The sequence below is a fragment of the Paramisgurnus dabryanus genome, chromosome 2 (genome assembly GCF_030506205.2).
Source record: "Paramisgurnus dabryanus chromosome 2, PD_genome_1.1, whole genome shotgun sequence".
NCBI classification, from domain to species: Eukaryota; Metazoa; Chordata; class Actinopteri; order Cypriniformes; family Cobitidae; genus Paramisgurnus; species Paramisgurnus dabryanus.
The window spans coordinates 31,717,936-31,744,013 of NC_133338.1; the positions used below are offsets into that span (position 1 = coordinate 31,717,936).

The 26,078-nt window shown below is 36.7% G+C and overlaps 2 protein-coding genes and 1 long non-coding RNA gene across 3 annotated transcripts in view; 2 read left to right on the top strand and 1 right to left on the bottom strand.

The window, feature by feature from the left end:
* The first annotated feature begins 611 nt into the window (after positions 1-611).
* On the top strand, positions 612-3,158 carry ddx28 (DEAD (Asp-Glu-Ala-Asp) box polypeptide 28). Its single transcript, XM_065267768.2, has one exon. It carries the CDS (start codon positions 772-774, stop codon positions 2,437-2,439), a length of 1,668 nt encoding a protein of 555 aa, XP_065123840.1. The 5' UTR covers positions 612-771; the 3' UTR covers positions 2,440-3,158.
* Positions 3,159-3,823: 665 nt separating this feature from the next.
* The window catches only part of galr1b (galanin receptor 1b), a 32,368-nt gene continuing 10,113 nt past the window's right edge, over positions 3,824-26,078 (bottom strand). Inside the window, exon 3 of the mRNA XM_065267801.2 lies at positions 3,824-4,652. Coding sequence (XP_065123873.1) covers positions 4,335-4,652 — 318 coding nt within the window. The 3' untranslated portion in view covers positions 3,824-4,334. The remainder of the gene's footprint in view (positions 4,653-26,078) is intronic.
* Positions 11,324-13,574, top strand: LOC135749261 (uncharacterized). Its single transcript, XR_010532326.2, has 2 exons — positions 11,324-12,528; positions 12,881-13,574. It is a non-coding gene; the product is annotated as an uncharacterized lncRNA (long non-coding RNA).

The following is a 26,078-nucleotide window of genomic DNA, read 5'->3' on the forward strand; positions in this document are numbered from 1 at the left end:
AGAGAAAGCCAGAGAAAAAATAATTGACAGCACAATTGAGTTTCAATTATAACAAACCATCATCAATGCCATCAGTGTTTGCATTTCAACAGCTCATTTGCATTTTAAAGGACACACCCAAAATGACACATTTTTGTTTGCACCTACAAGTGGCAATTTTAACATGCTATAAAAAATTATCTGTGGGGTATTTTGAGCCAAAACTTTACATATGTACTCTGGTAACACTAAATACTTATTTTACATCTTAAAACATTTCATAATATGACCCCTTTAACGATTGGTCTGTGCAGCGCAGCATAAATTTTAACACGTCTATAGTCTTGTTAACTGATTATGTGATTGGCAATAAAAACTTTAACAGAAAAAAATTAAAAATACTTATGTATTGATTTTAAATGTATTTATATTTATTTATTCATACATTCCTCTAAAAACAACAATGCAATACAACATTTTACAACCAGCAGTGCAAGAAATAGCCTTTTAATTATTTGAAGACTTTAAAACATAAAGCAAAAGTAAACATGTTTTGAAGCTTTTCTATTAGTACACGCTTGAATAGTAAAAATATATCGAACATTGAAAACATCGGGGCTTTAATTTTGGCGTAACGAAGTGCTTTGCGTCATCATTCCGCGACTCAAAGACCCAAGGTTGTCTACACGTGAGTGCTAGTTGTCACGAAACTACAAACAAATGTGTGTATTAAAGAGATTGTGCGATATCGTTATCGATTCTGGATACTGATTTGCCGAACAAATATTCAGAATGCAGTCAGTTACGTTCGGGAACATTCACGTATTAAAACAGCTGTCAGTACTACGCAACTCTTTTTGTGCTCCGTTAATCTATGGACGGAGCGATGCGATGTTGGCTTGGGTACGCAGTATGACTACAGCTGCCTCACAGTCTGTGGTGATCCGGATCCCGAGACGAATGCAGGAGCGCATAGAGAACATCAAGCAGATGCAAAGCAAAAAATTTAACAAGCTCCCAACAATCAAACCTGGCAGACTACTGATCAGGAGCAGAAACCCTCAGCTGAACCAGTCTGTTGGCTATACACTTGGAAAATTTGAACAACCCGTGCTTGTTTCTAAGGGATGGAAAAACAAAGAAGCACTAGGGGATTACTTTACTATAAACAGCGTCCAAAGTGCACCGCCATTCATGGTGAAACATGAAGGTGAGGGTGATGACCACAAAAAGACATTTAATTGCTTTAACATTTGTCCAGAGTTGGTAGAGACGTTACAGAGTCAGAATATAATTCATCCCACCACAGTGCAGATGCAAACCATTCCTAAAATACTACGGGGTTTTAATGTTCTCTGTGCTGCAGAGACGGGAAGTGGTAAAACACTCGCTTATCTACTTCCCATCATCCATAAGCTGCTATTAGAAAAGCAGTTAGAGAAATTCACTGACACAGAGAGAAAGATCCAAGCCGTGGTTGTTGTCCCATCGCGGGAACTAGCAGAACAAGTAACGTCTGTGGCTCGTTCCATTTCCCAGCAGTCAGGGCTTGTGGTCAAAGTTGTGGGGGGAGGCAGAGGTGTGGGAAACATCAAAGCGACATTCTCGCACACCCAACCAGATGTTTTGGTGGCAACCCCCGGTGCCCTTCTGAAGGCCCTTTGGAAGCGATTTGTCAGTTTGAGTGACCTTAACTTCTTTGTGATCGACGAAGCTGACACCATGTTTGATGACAGCTTTGCAGGCATGCTTGAAAAAATTTTGTCCCATGCCCAAGTGGCATCCAGGCTCTCCGAGACTGTCGGTTTCACCCGTAAAGCACAGCTTGTTGTCGTGGGGGCCACATTCCCTGGTGGTGTCGGAGAGATCCTCAGTAAGGTGACTGATTTGGGCAGCATGGTCACTGTTAAAAGCCAGATGCTACATTGTCTTATGCCTCATGTAAAACAGACGTTTCTGAGGGTGAAAGGTGCCGACAAGATTCTGGAGCTTCATCAGGCTCTGAAGAAGGCTGAACAGGAGCACAAAGGTGTCCTGGTGTTTTGCAACTCGGCATCCACTGTCAACTGGCTGGGCTACTCGCTGGATGAAATGGGCGTGCGTCATATGAGGCTTCAGGGAGAAATGCCCGCTGCCATGAGAGAAGGAATCTTCAGGAACTTTCAGAGAGGAAATGTTGACATTCTCATATGCACTGACATAGCTTCAAGGGGCTTGGACACACAGAGGGTTGGACTTATTGTCAATTATGACTTCCCAGAATCCCACACAGATTATATCCACAGAGCAGGACGTGTGGGGAGAGCAGGTAGCTCCAGTGGAGGGGAGGTGCTGAGCTTTGTTACTCATCGCTGGGATGTGGACCTTGTGCAAAAAATTGAGACAGCTGCCAGGAGAAGAAGTTCTTTACCTGGGATGGAGTCAGAAATTAAAAAACCCAGCAATAAAACAGAAATGTAAAGTTTAACAAAAGGTAATATATTTTATGATCACTAAATTAAGCTTAAAACAGTGGAAAATGTAAGATATCTGTTGTTAATTTGTAATAAACCATTTGAAATAAATGAAAAGTTTTTTTGTATTTCTATGTAAGAAAGTTCACTAAGGCTTACAGTTCTTATTAGGCTCATACCCGTTAAGGTTTACAGTTCATGCTATTATACTAACAGGGCTCAATATTACAAGCATCCAAACCTAAAGACAACACAAAACGCAGATCCCTTAAATGCTATCATAACTAAAACCCATTTTAATTAAGCATATTAGTAAATTTCTTTTTTAATAGCTGGTGTGATGCTGCTTTGTTTGTGTGTTGTTATTTGAAGCCCATAATTGTTATCTGCATAATAGGGATAAGAGTGATAGAGAAGTCTGAAAGTAAGGCTGCATGCATCACTGCCATGCGCTTATTATTTCTGCACAACAGGGTGGTTGCCATGAGATAAATCTGAACTTTGCAGCAGTGCCTTTGAGAAGAGCGCTTTTCATAACATTGATTAGAAGAGGTATAAACACTAGATGTCAGCTTCTCTGATGGAGTTGAATAAAAAACCTGAACTACTGCTGTTTTATCTAATGCTTAGAGGCAAACCTTCAGACATGTGATCGACTGCTTACCTGCAAATCCTGTTTCAAGTATTTTATCCATATAGCACTGTTTAATAATATTGTTTGAAAGCAGCTTTACATGAAAAGAAAACAACAGAAAATGTGATGTATGTGATATATATATATATATATATATATATATATATATATATATATATATATATATATATATATATATATATATATATATATATATATATATATATAGTAGTATAAATAATAGATGTTGTTATTGCAAATTTTATTGACATCATAAATTAAAATAAATTAAACGGCATACTCTCCTTTGAACATGAGACATATTGTCATTTAATATGATAAATGATAGGTGTCATATTAAACATGCTTTTCCATCTTAAAAGAATTACATAATTCCACATTATGAAATGTATAGCAGTCGCAGGACGACTTAAATATTTTGGAGGACTAAAATGTCTATTATACATGGCATAATGCCAGATCAACAGTGCTGGCACTATTGCCATATAAGTGAAATGCAATCCATTCATGTAGAAAAACAGTTTACAAGAGCTTCTGTCTGGTATCTCACAGAGGGGTGACAGTATGGACTGGTGGGAGATGCACACAAATGCAAAGAGTTTCCATTGGTCTTTTGTTTAGGGTCATCTCTGCTATGTCAAACATTTAACCATAAGCATTTACTACAGATACAGATACATTATAAACACCCATTCTGAATTACTCTTCGAGGACCAGCAAACTTACACATAAATGATTCCTTAAATTAGGCATTTTATTTAATTTATTAATGACATAAAACCATAGTAGACGACATAATACATGTAAACTGATGTTGATGAATAAATAGTAAATCACAGTGCACAAGACAATATCTCAGCTGGCATGTTAAACTAAGTGTTTGTTAAAATACTACATAAAGTACACAAATGGTGTATAGGTCAACACTTTGCAGGTCATTTACAAACACTGTAATGTTCTTCATTGCTTCTTTAAAACATAAACTTATCATATACGGTAATTAAATAATTGAGTTTCTACAGTTTCACTTATTTTCATAAACATTAAAAACACATTAAATATGTACATAAATAATAATGAAAAAAACTCCCTTTTCATAAGCAAATTTGTTTAATACAACTGTCTTTGTTATTCATTTCTTCCTTGGATGAAATCTATGACATAAAGCTACAAAGCATAAAACAACAAAACCGCCTTTGCCCCCTTCTGGTGAAATTTTAACAGTGATGGTAACACATTTTGAGTTTTTATATGTTAGTGGTGGAATGCGTTGTGGAGAAGTTCTCCATGCGTATGCGCACCACTTTCTCCACAGGTGGAGGAGAATAAAAAAAACGACATGTGAAGACCTGCTTGCAGGCTTTTCGGAAGTTTTCAGAGAGGAAGGCATAAAGAATGGGGTTGACGCAGGAGTTTCCGTAGGCCAGGCAGTGTGACATGATGCGAAAAGCAAAGGAAGCATCGTTCAAAGGGAACTGGCCAAACTCCACCCACATTGCTATGATGTGATGAGGCATCCAGCAGATGAGGAAAGCAGCAACAACCAGCAACACCGTCTGAGCTGTCTGTAAGCCAAAGAAAAGAGAAAATATACTTGTTAATCATACTCATTTTAATGTGCAGATGTTTGCAGTTGGCACTGTTATTCTTAAAAAAATTCCCAATGAAAAGTATAATACACTTTAACATTTATATGTGCATTTACATGCGCTACTGTATAGCTCAGTGGTAGAGCATTGCATTTGCAGTGCAAAAGGTCATGGGTTTCTAGGGAACACAAGTTAAAAAGGTGTATAGCTTATAATGCACTGTAAGTTGAAACTGGTGGGAGGAGTGTAACTTTTTCTTTTGTTTTTCTCGTTTTGTAGCCAAACAGTTTTAAGATACTGAAGCAGATGCCAACCGGTGAACCTCACTGTGGGCTTGGTAATACACAGCCTATGCAGCTACAGTACTGATGATGCAACACATCCTTTGAGTGGGCAGGTGATAAACCATACCAGGTGATAATTGACAAGAGGCGAAAAACCTAAATCATGTTGCTAACATTATCTTGGCAGTCATTTCTAGAGGTGCTTCCTTAATAATGGGTGTTACATTCTGAAAAATAAACGGTGTCCAGGAAAATGAGCTCAGCTGTCTGCTTTCAGAAAAGAAGAAGAAGAAGAAGAAACATATTTTCTGAAGATAACTTTCACTTCCACAAATGTGGATTACTGAGTTATTCAGATTTTATAATGTCTGTAATCTTGGATTGTTCAGTACTTCGAACCTCATCTTGGTATAGTCTTAATAAAAAAAATCTATATTTAGCGTAAACATGTTGTATGACGGGCATATCAATATCACAATACTTTATTCAATATATAAATAAATATATTTATCAAATATCAAATAAAAAATATAGTAAAAACAAAATATATTTTTTCATTGGCCACATATGAATACAATCAAAAGAAAATGTATTTCATCACCAATCACTATATTTTTGAAGCAAAAATAATAAGTGATTGGTTATCTTTTGGTTATTTTTGATGCACTCAAGCATTTTTCAAGTATCCTATCATGTCCTTTTCAATAAATACACAATTTTGGAATGCACAATTGTTTTAGACTGTTCATTCTACAAACAAATCCCCCATGTGTGTGAAGAACTAAATAAGCCAGGGAGCAATCACCAATGTGAATTTTTGAAATATGTAATTTTATTTTGGTTGTATATTAAGTGACGTACAAAGAAAGAGGCCCTTGAAAGAAGATATTTAACCTCCGTCTAATATATAAACTCATTACCAGTGGAGATATAGACCAGCCTGACTTGTACTGTGTTTATAGTTGGTCTGTCAGTTTTTTAATAAGCTGAGTAGATGACAGTGGACAGCATCTGCTTTACACAAATCACAACCCACACATAGTGATTTGCTAGGTTAAGTACTGTTTGTAACTCAATAATTCTGACTAAGGTAATTATTGCAAGGTTAATGTCAGTATATCATTGGTGAATATATGTGTGTTTACTTTATATGCACACACACGCACACCCACACACACTCGGTTAACAAAATTTTCTGTTAGATTGGCCCTAGTTAAGCGATTCAATACTTAATAGCCTTTGCGTCATGAGTTTATTAAAATTATTAAAAATTTTCTATTAAAGTCCCTGTAAAGTCAGATATTAAATGTGTTCTGAGTTTGATACAAAAAATGTGATATTTACCACCCAGCCAAATCTGAATGATGGAAAAACAACAAGTAAATAAAATAAGTCATCAAAATCTCAGAAAAAAGGATTCTCTGCCCTCCGCTGTCACTCCACAACCACGCCCGCTCACAGGAAAGCTGCCATCTCTCTCAACTTTTAAATACAGCTACAACCATAGACAGTAAAAGAAATGGACACAGCGACCCCGTTGGATTCAATGGAGACAAGTGAAGCCAATTAGAAGCTCACACTTCCTGGGGGTCGAGCGTACTGCGCAGACTCAAACTGAGCTTGGTGACGTGAGCAATCTGTCTGACAATTGTAAGTCTTCTAATAGCTGTGCCAAGAGAAATCTGAATCACCCACCGAATCTTGCAGAAACGGCGAGCGTAAACAGGAGTACATTTTGTATTAAGTATATTTAGTATTCTGATGAATTACTTTGTCATTTTGCATAGTATTTATTTATTTTAAACTTTAACGCCAGTACGCCATATTCTACATGCGCTTCTCCTCCTGTCCATACGGTAATTTCTCTACTGTGCGACAGAGAGTCGCGTGGTTATGACGCAATCGTTAGCATAGTTTTACTAAAACTGCTTCTACTGGGCCATAACGTAAGATACAAGGTAATGGAGCCTTTTATACATTTTCGTGTTTCTTTAGAAATAATTGATGCACAAATTGAGTCTTTAAATGCCTCAAATGTAAAGTTATTCACTGTCAAAGTGACGCCAAAATGAATGGGAGTCAATGGAATGCTAAGAGCAGGTGGGGGTCCACTAGCTAATGGCGGTGCCCAGGGCTGCTTCAATAAAATATGAAACCCTGCCCCCCTGGCTACAACCTCAATGGATGCTCATGATTGTGTAAGGGGTGGGGCCATGCGGGGTGCCTCAAGTGTGTCATCAAGTCGCCGCTTTAGACCTGCTAAAAAATCTTGAACTCAGAAATGGTGAAAAACTGTTTAAAGTGATACTCCATGGTTTTGTCATATTAAACTGTTATTACCTTAACTAAGAAGAGTTGACACATACCTCTATCATCTTAGTGCATGCACTGTGGCGCGCGGCGACACTTTGATAGCACTTAGCCCAGTTCATTCAATGGTACCAAACAGAGATGAAATTAGAAATGACCAAACACATCAACGTTTTCCCTATTTAAAACGAGCAGTTATACGACCAAATATGGTGGCACAAAATAAAACCTGCCACTTTTCTAAGCGGGTTAAAAAGGGTAACTATAATGTATGGCGGAATAGCACTTTTGGGAGTACTTCGACTCGGCACAGTAAAAAGTCACGCCTGAAAAAACTGCTCCCCTTCTCCCTCTCATAGCGATGATGGACTGCACCCAGTCAAAGTACTCCCAAAAGTGCTTTTCCGCCAGTATCCCTTTAACAATCTAACTCTGTAATTTAGTACTACATAGTTTACAGCTGTGTTTCAGCAATACATTTTTAACTTTTACAATGTGTTTAAAAAAACTTTACAGGGACTTTAAGGGTAAATGTAATTGTTGAATTGTTTGATTTACATCTTGTTTGACACAAAGCAACAGAGTTTACATAGAGTAAATAGTTTGACTGGCAGATTTTAAACAAGTAAAGAAGTCTATCTAAACACCATTATAAACAAATAGAAAGATCCACCAATAGAAAAGATATGGCATATAGAGGACTTGAAAGCCCTTATAAATCTTATTAAAGTTTACAATTTCATGTTTTTTCCTTCAGTAAAAACATCAAGCAACATCTACTATTAAATGAATGAGAAAATACATGATGTCTGTTTTTCTTTTTAACTTAACAGTTCCCGTTTCACTGTGAATAGAGCATGATTCACTGTACTTGGGTAATACACTTGGGCATATTAGAGGACACCAGAGGATTAACTAAAATTAAAACTAAGCTAATGACAAACCAACTATTTTATTGCTCTTCTGATGGTTTTAAATGTATTTCCGAATGATATTCAACAAACACTAAAGACTAAGATTTATACATCAGGACTGTGAAATTGGTTGGAGGAAAATGGTCAGTAATATAAGAGGATGTAAGCCATAAAGGTAAGTCATTACAAAACACAGTAATTTATAAATTTTTAATAAAATATTTTATATATACCAAATTTATTTTAAGTATGAGCAACAAAGAATCATTGGCAAAGAAGAAAACAGAGTAAACACAGTCAGTTTTGATTTTATGTTGACTATTTTGTCAGTCATTTATGAAATTCTCTATTACACAATGTGGTCCATTCAATGCATTAAAAATAAACTGGCATATTTGATGGTGAATGGATCACAATGATCATATGTGAGAGATGCACCCTCATTCAAATATAAATATCCCTTAAAATAATTAATCTTACATAGCAAGGAAAACAATGTCTAACCACATAACTTGCATTGCTGGTCTCTGCAACCATTCTTTTCCATGATGTCAAAACATTTCCATGAAATGCATAACAGTCACAGTTTATCATGCAGAAATATTTTAAAAAGAGGGTGCAAAAATTCCATTAGGACCCTCAAAACGAAACGTCTTTATAAATATAACACCCAGTATATATTGCATATTTGTGACTGTGAAATTCTGCACAAAATTGAACAATGCAAGGATAAATGTTTTAATTCACAGCAAACATCAAACAGCAAAGTTTCACATACAACCTTAAAGACACATGTCATTCTGGCATTGTCCACTGTTGCACAAACAGCATTGAAAAACTGACAACACAAGTAAATATCGGTGTGAATGAACCGCTGGAAATAATGGGAGCCTATAGCGGCTCTCAGACTGATTCAAACATAATTACTATTATTTTCCCTTTGGCACCATCCACCTGTTTGGACTAAGGAACACATGCGCTCTATTCAGCATGGTAGGAGAAAGTTACATTTACCTTTGAAGCTTGTTACTGAGAGCTGAGGGAGTTTGTCAGCGGTCAAACACCTGCTGTGACCTCCATTGTCGGCAATTGTGTTTCAAATCCTTTTATTTATCTGACCCTTGTTTCTCTCAATAGTCTATTTCGCTTTCAAACACATAAATCTCTCTCACTCGCTCTCTTTCTTCTGTCACTGCTGCTTTCTCCACACTTTAGTCTTAACCTTCAAATATATGCCACAATGGGACCATAAAGTGAATCTGCAATGAAAGTGTCAAAGGCCATTAAAAAGTGAGCTTGAGAGTGTGAGCTTGAACAATTTTGAATAGTGCTGCCAAAAACTGATTGTAATTTAAAGGCAGGGTGCATGATCTCTGAAAGCCAATGTTGATATTTGAATACACGCCTCTACCCCAATAGAATCTGGACCTTCTTTTGATAGACCGTCCCATACACACACAACCCAGGCAACGATGTTGGTTAGCAGACACGCCCCTTACTGCTGATTGGCTACAAGTGTGTTTTGGTACTTGGCCCGACTCCCTTTTCCAAAGCGTTTTTCTCAAATCATGCACCCCGCCTTTAAGATTTCAAATCTCTATGTCAGTGGTTCTCAAACTATTGCGGTGTCCAGCCCCCCTGTGTACAGTGCATCCCTTCGTGCCCCCCCCAAAGAAATTATGACATAACATTCCAAACTTAAAATTAAACAAAACATCTATTTTACACTGTCGAGGTGTTGGTTAGTAGCCATATTTTAAGAATTTATGATAATGTTTTTTTTAAATGTCATTAAACTGGGGCCCCCCTGGCACCATCTCAGGGCACCCCAGGGCACCACTGTAAGGAATGTCTGTTTATTCTGATCTGTAATTGGCTTTGTCATGGTCTAATAAATCAGTGCAGTAGATTGTACTTTGATGTTCAATATGCATGCATGCAAGCTGTCTAATGATTAATTAAAAAGCCATTAAAATCAAGGGTTGGCAATGCCACATTAACCACGTTTACTTTTGATTTGACTCTACATGGCGTTTTAATGCTCACCCAATAACATCAAATGCACACCCACCTCAGAAGAGAGTGTGGAATAGCATTATGAGGTAAACCTTACAATACATTTTCACCAGAAACTGTAATCTACATTTATCATATTTTTGTCTATTTTACTGATCAAGCATGGCTGAGCTTTTACAGCCACTGACATTATTTGTCAGGAATTCAAGGACAGGACCCAGACACAAACAATATATGAATGCAAAAGACTTATTTTAAAAGACAAAGGAGAAAACAGAAACCCACAAAACTTAACAAACACAAGACAGACTACACTAACATTTTACAACATACTTTTTACTAAAACTTGACTTTATAATTCACAAGCTACAAAGAGATTTGACTTTAAACTAAAATGATTTCTAAATGAACCTAGCCTGGGTGCCTGCCGAACTTAGCCCCGCTAACAACATTTCAGGTCTGGAAGTTCGGTCTGGTGTCGCTCCATTGTGGCACAACTATGCTCGAACCAAAGCTGGTCGAACCAACCAAATTGTCAGGAAGGGCTTTATACAATGATGGACGGATGATCAACAGTAACGAAATCAACCACATCACCAAAGAGCGCTTGTGTTGAAAATGGCTGCCGCTGGAGAATTGAGATGTGAAGATTCTGCCATTGAGTCTGTTCTAGAAGATATCGACAGCACATTGATTTTAAAAGTGGAACAGAGAAACGCGATCAAGGCATTTGTTGATCGGAAAGATGTTTTTGCCGTCTCTCCTACGGGATTGGGCAAAAGTTTAATTTATCAGCTGGCTCCCGATGGTCGCTAAGAAGATGGGACACAATCAAAATGGAGCGGTATCAGACTCAAATTATGACTAGAATTGAGTATGACAACATCAGGCTAAAATGAACCAGCAAAGGACAGCAAACACAGGGGCATTAAATAGGGGAGAACTAATGAGGGCAACATGTGACATGAATCAAACAAGGATAATTAACAAGGAAACGAGGGGCTTGGTCAAGACACTAGATGGGGGACAGTACATGTCCAGAGTTAATAAACAACAATGACCATGTGCTACACATAATATACACTCTAAAAATGGCTGGGTTATTTTTTAACCCAAAATGCTGGGTTGAGTCTGTTGGGTTGTTTTGCTGGGTTATTTTTTAACATTTTAAACACTTTTTGGGTAGTTTCAGTTTTCTGGTTGTTGGGTTAAAACTGCTGGGTTATTATGCTGGGTTGTTTGAAGAGGCTCACGTGCTTCGCGCCTTTGATGTTTGAATGTGCTCAGCAAGGGTCGTTGTGAAAGGACAGAGTCACTGGAAGAAGTTGTTTCAAGGTAAGTTTATATGTTTTTGTAAACATTTCATGAATATAAACAAAATTATAACATTTTGCGAGACACCAACGTGTTAATTTATACAGACTAAGACGACGGGTGTAATTTAGAGGAATGACGACTGTTACCTCAGATCGCCATTTACACAAATTGACTTGAATAATCGTTCTAAAATGTTTAATATGGCATATTAATAAAATTAATAAAATCGATGTTACAAAATCCCCATCACACGGTTGATTTATTAACTCATGACAATTTCTGTAAGCCTTTAACAAAGCGAGTCAAAACCGGTACCGAGTCGACCTCCGCAACCCCACTTCGGCTTGTTGTGTCACACACGCGCATAGTTTTCCCAGCTTAGCAATAGCGACACTATTAAATTAAATTTGATGACAAACGAGTTGCTTTCTTGTCATTCGATATGGAAAGACAGACCGCGAGGCGCGAGCAAGTTAACTTAACCGGCGGCGGAGAATTGCGGAGCCGGCGTCTACTCTGTCACTGAGAGGCAGGGACAAGCAGCACTTTCAATTCACCGTCGGTACGGCAGGTAACTCGTCGATAAATGAAAACGAAACAGCGTTTCCAAGAACCGGTGTCTAATATGTATATTGCTTGGTCCTTTCTTTTAAAATGAAACAATAATTTAAGTGTTTGGACATGAACTTGAAAACATAAACGTATTTGTCACCAAGACGGAGGCTGCGTGTACCGTTTAACAAACATTTATATGTGTTATATGAATGAAGATGTGTTATTGAGTCGTATTTAGTTACTATTTTATATTAATTTAATAATATTCTTGGGTTGTCTCCTGTGATTTCAAGTTTATATTGACCAACCCTCTGATCTGTGGCTGACTACTGTATCAGAGATGTTATGTTTTTAGCAGAGATCAGATGTGATGTTGTTTTCCCATTCTTTTTTTTAGAGTGTGCAGAGTTTTTACGTCCATCCATTGATGAGGCTAGCAAGGCCTTCATACAGCCAGTAAGTATAACATTTAATCATTCCTATTTAAAATGTATTGGGAATGTCTTAATTATCTGCTGCATTTTAGTTCTGCAGCACATCATCCTATTTGTCAGTCTGTGTGGTTTGCAGCCTTTGTTGTTGGCACAACAATTAAAGCAGTGTAACACCAAAGTCTTATGCAAACCGATGACAGGCCATTGCATTTTTGGGAAAAAAATCTCACAAGTGGTGGTAATGCGGCCAGGGATCCAAAAGAAAGTCTTATAATTTTTATAAAATGTATAATTCCCTTGGCCCACATGGTTTTCTGAACACTTAAATCTGATCATTTAGTTCAGACCACTAAAAGTTTTTTCCTCTTTTGTAGATTGCAACAAATGTGGTGGAAGTTCTTCTCTGGACAGAATCCTCAAAATCCTTTCCTTTATTTCCTGGCCATGGGAAACATGCAACAGATCTCTCAATCTTTTTTCTCAATCAGTCTCTCTGATGGAGCCAATACGGAAGTGACTTAAACTGCAATTCGGCAAAGATGGCGACGGCACGCACCGCCTACTTTAGGCTTCAAAAATGCTCTTCACAAACCAGTGGGTGACGTCACGGACACTACTTTCATATTTTTTTTACAGTCTATGGTTTAAAGGCATTTTACGTGCTTGAAAATAAATACCCCAGGCAATGTGCATCTACTGTAGTCTGTCATTTTCCAAATGGATAAATCCTCTGCTGTTCGGTTCCTTTGTACATCTTTGTTCGTGAGGAGTAACTTTAATAAATGAAGTATTTTTAGTCAAATACATTCCATACTCTGAAACTTGGAACATCTGGTCTATAAAAAACTTTACACATCTGTAAATGATTTTACTTTTAATTTAACAATTACATTGTTTATTTTCTTACACTGCTGCAGTTTTGTTTATGTACATTTCAGTATTTCATTTATATATTGTATATACTTATATACAAATTCTGTCTTAAATTCAAACAAATTGATTTAACCTGTTACATTGTTACTTCAATGTGCATAATTTCTGATATTTAATAAATATATTTATACTTGATGTCAGTAAGCAGCAGTCCTTTAAATGATTTTGCAACTGCCAACTGTAAAAATTTAAGAGTTTGTAGTTATTTTGAAGTCAAATAAACATTTATTTGGTGTTCGCAATGGTCTTGATTTACAATAAAGCACATGATAAAAATAACCCAGCAAGAATAACCCAAACCCAGAATATTAATCTCATAAATGGTTAAAATGACTACACGTTGGGTTTTTTCAACAACCCAACCTGCTGGGTTAAAATGTGTTACCCAGCGTGTTGGGTTACTTTAACCCAGCATGTGTTCTGTCCAATATTTACCCAGCGCTGGGTTGCCAATTGGGTTGTTTTTAACCCAACCATTTTTAGAGTGTACATGGGGCTTTCACGATCCTGACACAAAACTAGAAACTATGCATAAAAGCCTGGATTGTGATTCGTGACATTATTATCAGTAAAATCTTTATTTGGACACATTCTTCCTTTTGAAGTGACATCTCATTAATCAATCTTTGACATAAAGCCATATTTTAGCTTTAGCCTTGCTGAAGATGAATATAAATTCATGAACATATAACTTCACAGTGTCAAATAAAAGCATAAAAACAGAACATTTGTCTCTAGATTTCAGCAATGTTAAAAGGTATACTTTTAAATAATTTAGTGCAATTAAATTAAGATACGTTTTAATTGCACTCAAAGAGACCATGTCTGTGAAATCCAGGCTAAAGTCTCAACGTAATTATGAGATTCATTAGGAGCATCGAAATGTAATTTCAGTCATTGATTTCACTTTTATTTCAGTCTTTGACATGGCCTTACTCAATCAATATAAAACAAGGTTATCTTTTCACAAAATGTTCTTTATGTGGGATGATTTTATCTAGAAAAATCTGAAAAATAACCTTGGGTTTCAACAGACAGGGTCACGAATGTGAGATACTTTCACTTTTAATTTAGTAAAAGTTATACATTCAAAATTCTTTAACTTTGGCGGTGGCAGCTCGTGACTGCTCATCGGAGGGGCGCAAATTCAAAATAAGTGTTTGTGTGTTGCTCGCGTTTTCAAAATATGTGTTTGTTGTGTCATGTAAACCATGTGCATCACGTGTTTTGTTAAAATAAGTGACTGTTGCACACCCGTAAAAAACGTTTATGATAAAAGAGACGCTCACGTTCTGAAAATACTTGCAAGACAGTAAACTCTAATTACACATGAGATTATGCAAGTATCTGGCAAACATGATTGTCTCTTTTATCATAAACCCTTTAGACGCATCTGCCGCAGGCACTTATTTTGACAAAACGTGATGATCTCTCAATGTGCAGAACACATATTTTGAAATTACGAACCACACGCATGATGGGCTACATACATGTTGTGACAAACTTTGCATCGCGCGCCCTCGAAAAAAAGAAGTCACCGCCGCCACTGAACTTTAATATAATCAAGTATAAATGACTCCTCTGCATTTTTAGTTCTGTAGCGTACAGTTTTTGCCCACCTTACCAGCCAGTATCCATTTCTTAGTGGCACCCAGATTTGATGCTAGCACTAAAAGAGTTTTGAATTAGACAGAATGAAGGTTCAAGTAGGTTGACTTTATATTTATATCTGTAATGGAATAAATTAAAATAGCTTTTTTTTTTTAATGTTGAGGACTTTTGAAAAACATCTCATGTCAGTGACGTGACCCTGGTACCATTAGATCCTTTCAGCTCTGTGCACCAAAAGGAAATGAAGAAATAAAAAAGCAGTCTTTCGTAAGTAACTATATCCAGAGTTTTTTTTTACTAAATCACTAATGGTAACACATACACTAATGTTAATGCATTCTTTTTGAACTTCATTTTGGCATTGCCAAAGAAAATTGGATCGTGTGATGAGATGGATTCAGACTCATGAGTGCCACAGGTTAATATACTGGAGCTAAAAGCTTTCCTGTAGAAAACTGGTAAGGTGCAGTGCTTGCAAAGCTGGCGTCATGGATTTGAGTCCCAAATACAATAAAATCTTTAATGCACTGTAAGTTATATTGGATACAAGCATGCCAGAAGTAACGTAAACGTAGCATATTTTAACCACTTGGCTCTAATACGAACACAGGCTTTTATAGAAAGCTCAAGCTCTCCGCAGAGAAAGTTTAAAACTTGTCAATTTGATTTGTAGTGTATTCTTTTGAGACATCACACATCTCTCTCCTTCAATTACGAGCAAGCTTTTTCTTCATAGCATGCTGACTCCTTATCTGCCAGAAAATGAGAAAAAGTTACTTTGGCAGCAACATCAATCAATTGATCTCAAAGGAAATAGAATCCTTGCTGAGGCATACAACAGGCTTGTAATGGGTCTCCCTTTGATGCATGTAGCAGAGCGCATTTTCTGTTAAGCTGTGAGTGTCCCTTGCTTTCTGCTTTATTTAATTATGCACTTGAGGAAACATCTTTCACATGTCATTCTCAAACTTTATCACCACAGCTATATTGAAATGATTGTTAACATTTACAATTCTGACAGAGCATATGAAGAAATTAGAACACAAATCTTTTCTTTGTCTTTACCTGTCATGGACTGAATGATAATAATAGTGTGATCGTGGTGTGAACGTCTTCAGTCATGATTTGCTGAATTGAGAATTTAGACATTTATCAACACGAAAGCTGACAACTCTGGTATCTTTCAGTTGCACTGTGTAACTTTTAGAAGGATATCTTGACAGAAATGCAATACAGTAAACACAACTATATTATGAGTGGTATAAAGACCTTACATAATGAACTGTTTTGTTTTATTACCTTAGAATGAGCTGTTTTTATCTACATACACTGCGGGTCCCCTTTTGTGGAAATTGCCGCCAGGTTTCTACAATAGCCCTAAACTGACAAACTGTTCTACAGAGCGCGTTTCATCCCTACTGTACATTGTCTAAAACGATAACATTTTTGTCCTGTGTTTTCAGATGTGCAACTCTTTTTTGAGTTGGTGCCGAATTTCAGAATTCGCGCAGTGTTTGGGGGAATCGTAAGGCAATTAACTTCTCTCGGCAATCAGATGGTCAATGAATTTCTTCTCACATATCCAACAATTTGGTCACTCCTTGTGAGGGTTTTGACCAGCTAAAGCAGACCTACAAACCGATTTCCCTGAGCTCAGTGTTTTTGTGCTCTTCTTCTTTTGTTTATTTTTTTTGGCACTGTAAATCTACTATGTATATCGCCACCTACTCTGCTGTTATGCAGTCAGGCATTATTTAAGGATAATTCTTCTCTCTCTTGGAAATCATGTGGTAAACACATACAATATGCCTTACCTACACCTGTGAATATACACACAAATATATCTGACACACGAGTGCCCACGGTATCATCTCATATAAGAAGGGCAGCACTTTTCTCAGGAATGCATGTTTATTTTGAAACAGGCACACAGCCACAAATGTTTGGGTTGGAGTGTCTCAAGTGTTTATTTTAGATGTTCAGTGTGAATAGTCAAGTCGCAGCTCATCAAATTGTGAGAACACAATCTGTGAGCTTTGACTTTACATCGCATTCAATTTTACTCATACAGTATGAGTTGCCGTTTATCCACGTTGAGTCTTATTTCAAAAATCTTATCCTCCGGAGGTCACATTTATCGACCGCATACAATACGTCATCTACTTTTATTATCTCAGGACTTATTTTAGAAAAGTATCTGCAGTGAAATAAATATAATTTTTATAAAGTTTTTTCTAAAATTGGAGAACCGTTCACTCACCACAATGGATGGTGCTCAGATTACTCTCTTAGATTTGTCCCAAAAGTATATTCTAGAGAATTTTGGTTTAATTGAGGTTTAATTTAATTTAACTAATTCCCTGCCAGCCATTTTTTTTTTTAAGTTCCCCGCCTCCATTTTTTTGTGATTTTCACAAAAGTTTCACAAAAAGCTGTACAGGAAAATTTTCTTCTAAAAATATATAATCATACAAATATATCAAATGAAAGAACAGAGTTTCATAAAATCTACGTAAATATGGGTATTTTTCTTAAAAAAAATTTTTGTGAAAAAAGCTGAAATAATTGATTTTTTTGTGAAGGAATTTTGATTATGATTATTAAAACATACACAGTTTAAAATTAGTAAATAACATTTTGGCTTCAGTTTTTTCATAAAGTGTGTATCGTCTAGTGGACAATCACGTTGTTGCAGATTAACATAAAAATTAACCAGGAACATGTTTTTTTATGCAAATGTTTCCTATAAATTGATGAGATAACTCGTCAAAGGCGGGGAAAGAGTTAATATGAAAATGGGTATTTTTCAAACAGCATTTAAGCAAGTTTGAAAGGCAATGCCATTTGTAAGGGCATTCCAAACAAAAGTGATTTCCCTTCGCAAAGGTCCCTTCTGTACACTTCAAGGAAGTAAGTCCCATATGTGATCACAGGACCTTGGGTAATAAGTTCTTTTAGTAGAATTATTCAGTTTTTAAGGCATATATTAGCCAGCGATAGAAATATTGATCTCATTTAGAATTGATTTTAGGAACATGTTTGCTGATGTGTTTATTAACATGCTCCAGCTGTAGCCTATCTACTTTAAACAAGCAATGCGAAGCAACTCAGTTTGAAATAAGACAAAAATAAACAACATTTCACAAGAAATATTAAAAATAACATTTATATGCAACAACTGAATCTATAGGTTTATGAAATATATAAGGGTACCCAGCTGCTACACTATTGATCAAGAAAAACACAAACAACTTATGGGTACTTAACGTACGATGTAATGTATGCTTTTATGCTTTTAAATCATCTAAATTCCTAAATTCTATCCAGATGAGCTGCATTCAAAGTCATTATGAAATAGTTGGTTTTGTATATACATACGAAGAGCTCAGATGCATGTTTTCTTGTAAATGAAGATAAATGAGTATTTTAATAGATTCTACCAACAGCAGGTTAGGCATGAATGACCGGAGGCTGGGATTAAGTGAAGTATTAAATTAACGTTTAATACGTGTCTGAGTTCCTCATATATTCCTTGAATGCAGCCAATTGCTACATTTACTTTGTTACATTAACATTTAACCAGTGGTGAAGTCAGTATTACACATGGCCTCTCACGGTTTTTCACTAAAAAGATAACAAACACAAAGCGTCAGTGTTGAATTTTCCCTGCTGTCAGATCCCTCTGTTTTTCATGTTCAGTTGACAAGATCACATCCAGGTGAGAAGTAGGCCAAAGAAAAGTCCAATTACAACATGTCGACAAAGAAGGCACATTTGTCACTCACTATGCAGGTGAAGAAAGCCTCTGTTTACACCTGTTATTAAGATTCATTTTGTGTGGTCTGATCACAGTTTGACAGTCGACACAGATTTACACCTGGTAGTTACACAGATCTCAGATGTCTCTCCTGTGCTGAGGAGTAAAATAGCCCTGGGCTTGAATAATTTTTATCTTCAAACCTGGCTGGCTTATATCAGATTTTTCTTTCACCACGCTACTGTTCATTTCTGTTTATTTCACATTATTAAACACAAATTAGAACGCCATCCAAACTCCTATGAACGCTATGTAAGAGGAACATCCTAGTGATACATTTTTCCTCTCTGATGGACCACTGAACCTTCAACTAATTAAATTTGAATTGGCATATGTGTGGATTACTCAGATCTTATCAGTGCATAAAGATGTGGATCACCAGAAATGTTCGTATTTCAAGGGATGAAGTGGAAAAGGCCAAAATGGTCTGACGTCAAGGTGTAAAATTGGCAGATGTTGTTTCATTGTATATGAAAATCAGGTTGAGGTCAAAACAGATAATCGGGCAGATGTTCTGCTTTGGTAGGAAATGAAAATCGGCCTGACATCAAAACGACATCAAAATCCAACACCCAACAAAACCTTAAATCAAAACCCAACATCTGCCAGATGTTGAAACACAACATAGGACTGACATCGAAACCCGACTTCATACTCAAATAAAAACATGTTGGGTTGACATTTTTTCTGCTAGCCTGGGGTGCGTTTCCCAAAAGCATCGTTAGCCAACAACTTTTGTAAGTTTTGTTGTTACTGACAAAGTTCAACGATTTGGTGTTTCCGAAACCATAGTTCAAACGAACATTTCGTCGCTGTCCGATGAAAACCACGTATGTCCATTTTGCCGATTTTGAGATTTTTCGACGAATTGAATGTCCAAGTTCATTTCCGTATACAGTATGCTTCACATATCTAAATGGCCAATGAAAAGTTGTGAAATCATGTCATCTGATATTCACGTATATCCATTTGGTGTTAAAGCTGTCAATCACGCCCCGTATCTCCCGCCCTGTGGAAGCATATTGCCGGTCTCGTGAAGTTTCATCGAAGCTCAGCACTGGATAGCCGAATAAACATAACCTGGTGAGACAATGACTTTCCTTCATCGAGGTAAAGGTTTGCCCCTGATGCGAGACGTACGTCTAGGAGTGACAAAATTACGATAGGACTGTGAAAACAAAGTATCTGTCTAGCATAACCATGTCAGTGTATTGATTCATTGTCCCTTCATAGTTTGCAAGAGACATTTAATAAATGTATAATTAATAATAAATAAACTAAGCGTATTTAATAAACTAAGATGTAGGCTATTTAATAAACTGAGCGTATTCATCTGTCAATATAAAACGCGACTTGGCCATTCTAATTAATGATCGAAAGAACGCGTATCGACCACCGTTACTGTAAAAGATGCACGTATGTCCATTTAAACTCAATTTTGGTCAAATGTGGATTATATAATTACACTGGCAAGAACATTGTTACATGTAAAAATGCCGTACCAAGTATTACAACGCTACATTCAACTGCTTTTGAAATACGGTGTTTTTTTCACTTCCTGAAAAGTAACCGTTTTGGACATACGTGAGTTTCATCGGGCAGCGACGATTTGCAAGTTGCATCGCAAACTTATGTGGTTTGAACGACAGCTCTTCACCTGTCGTTAGAAGCATCGTTCCTTGTTATTATCATATGTAGACTTACGTTGATCATGCTTTTGAACAAAATAAGCAAAAAAAATGTAGTACAATGTATATGTACATCCATCATTCTAAATATATAAAACTTTTATTTTACGTCTTTAGGTTTGTAAACAGAATTAAAGCGCTGCATTGGAAACTGCGCATCTGCGCAGATCTACGAGCTTTAAGACCCTGGGGAATCCCTGGGAGGAGTGACGTAAGAGGGAACTTGCGCATGAATTAAATATCTTGAAAATAAACAACAGATAACTAAATTACGATAACACAATTTGTCTTCCGATGCAATATATGTTATTTACAGCAATAATCTGACATTAAATCGATTTGCGCAGATTAATTAGTACTTCACCTCCCATGTGACATCATCAACTACGTTGTTAAACCAGCATGGTTTAAACGACGAATGTGCGACAAAGTTACTATGCTTTCGGTAAACAGTAGTGACAAGGTAGTTAGTTTCTCCAACTATGCATCGTATTATGTTGGTTCAGCAGCGAATTGCGTCGTTGTTCGGGAAACGCACCCCTGATCCGCCAAGTGGTTCAAAATTTTACTCGCCCTGCCGGCTGCACAAAAAAGTTAAAATGAAATAAAAAAAATCTAGCCTTAATTTTATCATTTCTAATATTTCTATTTTGAAATATATTAAGCATATGGTCAGCAAAAAACAAATAAAGCACAGATATGCACATAAAAACACAGTGCTGTTCAGTTTTTTTCAATTTGGTGTATCACTATAGTTTCGTATCACTAGTTAAGTTCGAAAATGTACTAAATATTTTGACATATTTTTTTTTGTGAATTTTCCACTTAAGTGCATGAAGACGTGAACAAGAATTAATTGCGTACTGTCTGAGATGCGACTTACTGCACACAAAACTTTGCATTCGTTCTCCTCCACATTAAATTGGCAAGGCTTAAACAGTGACAGCTCCGCACCATTTCTGAGATTTTTATGTTAAATAATGAGGTCTCTGCACATGTAGTAGTTGCTTCTGACTCAGCACGTCCATGAGTATACTGTAATACAAGTACTAACGTTGTGTTGATCCCACCTGTATGGCCTGTAGAATGGGCCAGCCCTACAGCGTTTCTTATCTAAAGGTAAAAATATTGTGTCTGAATTTATGCTGTCAGAGAAAATGATCTAAAACCCTGGCTGTCAATAGGCGGTACCTTTTCAAAAAATACACCTTTGCACCTAAAGAGTTCATATTAGTAACTCAAAGGTATATTTTAATGTGCCTACATGGTACATATTAATCTAATCTCAACAATCTTATTTCAAACAACAGTTTATTGGGTCTTGTACACCTTTTGTGAACATGTTGTGTACACCTATTACTACTATCATTACTACTTGTGATCAGATGACCAGAGGTCAAAGTAAAAATTGGTTTAAAGAGTGTACTTACATGTAAAATACATGGATAAATAACAAATTATAATCATTCAAAAACATTCATTGATCATATGAGTCATTACATGAAAAATAACAATGTTCCAAACAGCAGACAGTTAGTTACACAAACACACAAGCACGCACGCACGCACAAACACACACACACACACACACATACACAGTGAAAATATTCAGTTCTTAAGGTCACAATTCACTCGTTCACAAGTCCACTATTAATATTGTGTTATATTTAGTGTTATAAATCCAAAATGACAACAGGGCATGGCGTGCCAGGTCTGAAGACATCAAATCTTTATCGTTATAAGAGGTTAAGAACACTTATCAGGTGTTTATAATATTGCTTTAACATGTACCCATATACACATGTAACATCTCTCCTGTTCTCGATGTAGTTTTATGAATTCGGTTGTTTATTCTCTGTCTTTAATCGCATTATTGGTTTCACTGAGGCAGAACTAGAAATCATATAAAACCTTGTTGACGATGTTTACTGCAGTCTAATGTAGTTTCAAATGATTTAGAAATCTGTGATTCATATTGTTTTGCATTTTATTATGGGTTATTGTAACTCTGTTGTGTCTTTGCTGACATTTATTCTGACAATAGCCAAATGTTAACTATCAAAAGGTTAGGATCATTAATCTACGAGTCCTTGTGTCACAGAGTGTTTATAAGTTGTGTAATGTTCAGAGTTGTCGCTGTGGGGGTTCTACCAAGACTGTCACAGGTGTTAATAGGCTCACTAGACAGGAAATTTATCATTAGGCATTCCTTAGACGCTTTGTATATTTAGATAAAAATTCTTCTTTAACAGTTCATTCTTAGCTTTCAAAGAGGTAAATACATTTTTTTAATAAAACCAACAGAGATTTCATTTAAATATCATGTGTGAATTTATAAAATGTGCTCCAAGACATAACAACCCATAAAATAGGATGTCTGTCATATTTGTTTGTCATATTTGTGATCAAATATGACTCCTATACTGTAGGGGGGTTTACTATATTAGCCGCAATTCAACAGAAACTTTTGCCTTATGGTGCATTCACATCAGACGTGGAAGAGGTGGCAAGTGCTGTGATTTCCATGTTAAAGGTGCTCTAAGCCAGTGTTTCTCAAACTTTTTCAGCCCAAGGACCACTTCATCTTCCAATATTTTTCTGAGGACCACCTAACAGAATCTGACTCTAACACGCCCCCAAAAAAACAACAAAATAGGAAGGATAAGCTAAATTTAAGTTTAATATGCAACTGTTTTAAGTAAAAAACAAATTTTTTAAACACAAATGCAATGCTATGTTCAGAAATTATTATATGAATTTTATTTAATTTGAAAAAGTAAATTATAAAATGAGTTGCAGCTTAATATGAACAACAAACTGCACATGTGAAAAAAACTGCAATTAAACATAATGTAACAGCCTAGGTCCCACTTAATGTCATTCCAAAGAGCCATTAGTTTAAAACTGAGGTGGTGGGTATGTGAAGTTTATGGTTGTATCTATGGTAACAATATAATGCTGAAAAAAAATTCTCCTTAATGTCCAAAATCACTGAAATTACAGGGATTTTACACATGAAACAAAAACTAGTACATTACAAAACTAATAGATCTGTGGATTTTAGCTGCTTTCAGTTTATTCTTGACATTAAGCTTTATTCACATTTAAATAGGTAAATAAGATCCATATCACACTCATTGACAATTTAACTTATTTACTCACGTCAGTGCACATATCAAAAAAGTTTATAACATGGAACATAACATTGTTTTATGCAGTTTTTTGTCAAAGCTAATTATTACAGTAGCCCTATTTCAACAACAACAGCCATCTTAATAATTGGCAAACATTAGGCTAGCTTCTAATAAGACAGAATATGTTTTTAGATTTCGCAAGAGCAGTGAAATCAGGTGTATGTTTGTCAGCACGATACGCATACAGTGGTGCAAATGAACTGTTACTCGTTTAAATTGCATTATTGTGTGAGAACGATGCTTTGAATTTTGGAAAAACGTTTCATTTATTAAGACATGTAACGTAAATGTCATTGTTGATAAGCAAGTCATAATTGAGCAGACTTATCAGACCACAATTGTCGGAAAAGGCAGTGTTTTAAAGCTGGAAATACAACAAATAAAGTTAAAACAGCCATAGAGTCAGGTCTCTTAACTCACCACAGTCAGCTATCGCGTCTTGAGACGCGGGCGCGAGCGGGGGAGGCGATCGCGTTGAACTTGTGGACCAAAGCGCGAATATAAACACGTGACACAGCTGCTCGCACCAGTCACGTGACTCGCGCTCTGCAGCTCATGCTGTATGAAACAGACGCACGCGCATCAACTCGTAACTGTAGGGCCCGTTGTCTAACTTTCTAAATTTATTCTAGACATGTCTTTTTTACAGACTACATAAAGGGACGGATCAAATTATCTTGGGGGCCGGGTCTGACCCGCGGGCCGCCAATTGAATAGCCCTGGTATAAGCACTTGCCTAATTTAGGTCATCCTTTGGCGGACCACTGGGGGGGTTTGGCGGACCACTAGTGGTCCGCGGACCACACTTTGAGAATTACTGCTCTAAGCGAATCTGTGTCACTTCTTGTTGACGTTTGAAGTGTTATCAAACAAAACGGAGCGTAGCTACCTCCTCCCCCTTCCTTCCGTGCTTTCTGAAAAAGTAATAAAGGCGCCCCACCCCCACTCCCAAATCCTTCTTGTTGTTTATTGGCTGGAACACTTTGTTATGTTTCGTGGTGGTAGGTTTGACCGCTTTGTTTTTGTTGCAGTTTGTGGAGCCTGGGCTGTCTACAGAGACCGCATTTTTAACAGTGTGTTCAGGGGACAGGCAGCTAGCAGATAGTGAGGAGATGTTTACTATATGAAACAAAACATGTTTTATGGCCTAAAACGTGTGAATTCGCTTAGTCAGTGCAAAGATGCGAATAGGCATCCTACGGCGTGGTAAGCGCGATTGTGGCGCGGCATGGATAGCGCATTCTGTGCGAATTGAGTTCAGCTGACAATCATCATCGATTTACGAGACATCTACGTACTTTTACAGGAATTAAAAGGATCTTGTTTGGAAAAAAAACAGTCTGATAAGTTTACTCAATTTGAGCTATATACTGTAAGCCCCTCCCATGACGCAAATTTACGTGTGAATGTCTTGAATGACTAGAATTTCATGCGCAAATGAAGCGAGTAAACTCTTAATGTTCAAGCATCCAACTACGCATGAATAGAGCATTTTTGCCGCTTATTCTGCATCTGGGGTGAATGCACAGTTAATGCCTCTGTGTTTTAGTGGCATCTAGCAGTGAGGTTGTGAATTGCAATCTATAGCTCAGTCCACCACTCACCCCCCACTCGAAGCTACTTTAACCACCACAAAAAATAATGTCGTCATCTGAGACAACTTAGTGACAAAACACGCTCTGTAAAGCAGTTTGTCCATTAGGGGTACTGTAGAAACATGCTGGTGCAAAATGGCAACTTCCGTATAAGTTGACCTGCTGTGTATGTAGATAAAAACGGCATAAGGTAATAAAACATTATGGTTTATTATGTAAAGTCTTTATACACATCTGAAAACATAGTTATGTATAGCATTTTTGTCAATAGATCCTCCTAAAATTAATTTACCCATTGCACCTTTCCCTTAAAAATGTAACTGGGTTGTAATAAGCTGCTAGCACAGATTAAGGAAAATATGGTAGTTTTTGAAGGAGGACAGGTTAATTTATAAAGTTTCATTTATGGAAAAAAACAGTCTGTTTTGATCAAAAAGTCATTTTACTCTCATGGGTTATACTGCTCAAGCCAAATAAATCTTAAATGAATATGAAGGAACAGATATGAGAAATATCACTTTAAGCATATATCTTTAAACATAATGAGAACCAGATGACACAAAATCCACTTCAGAATTTTCTCTCTCACACAGCAATGTGGCTAAAGCTCCCCTGATTTTGAAAAAAGTGAATAAAAAAATTGCAGTCACTATGCGAAAATAGACAGACAAAAGAATTGCTTGGCAAGATCTTTGAATGATTTCTTATTTCCATATAAATAATAAAGAAACAGC

Excerpts from the sequence above, each read along its gene's own strand:
- ddx28 (XM_065267768.2), top strand. The coding sequence starts at position 772 with ATGCAGTCAGTTACGTTCGGGAACATTCACGTATTAAAACAGCTGTCA.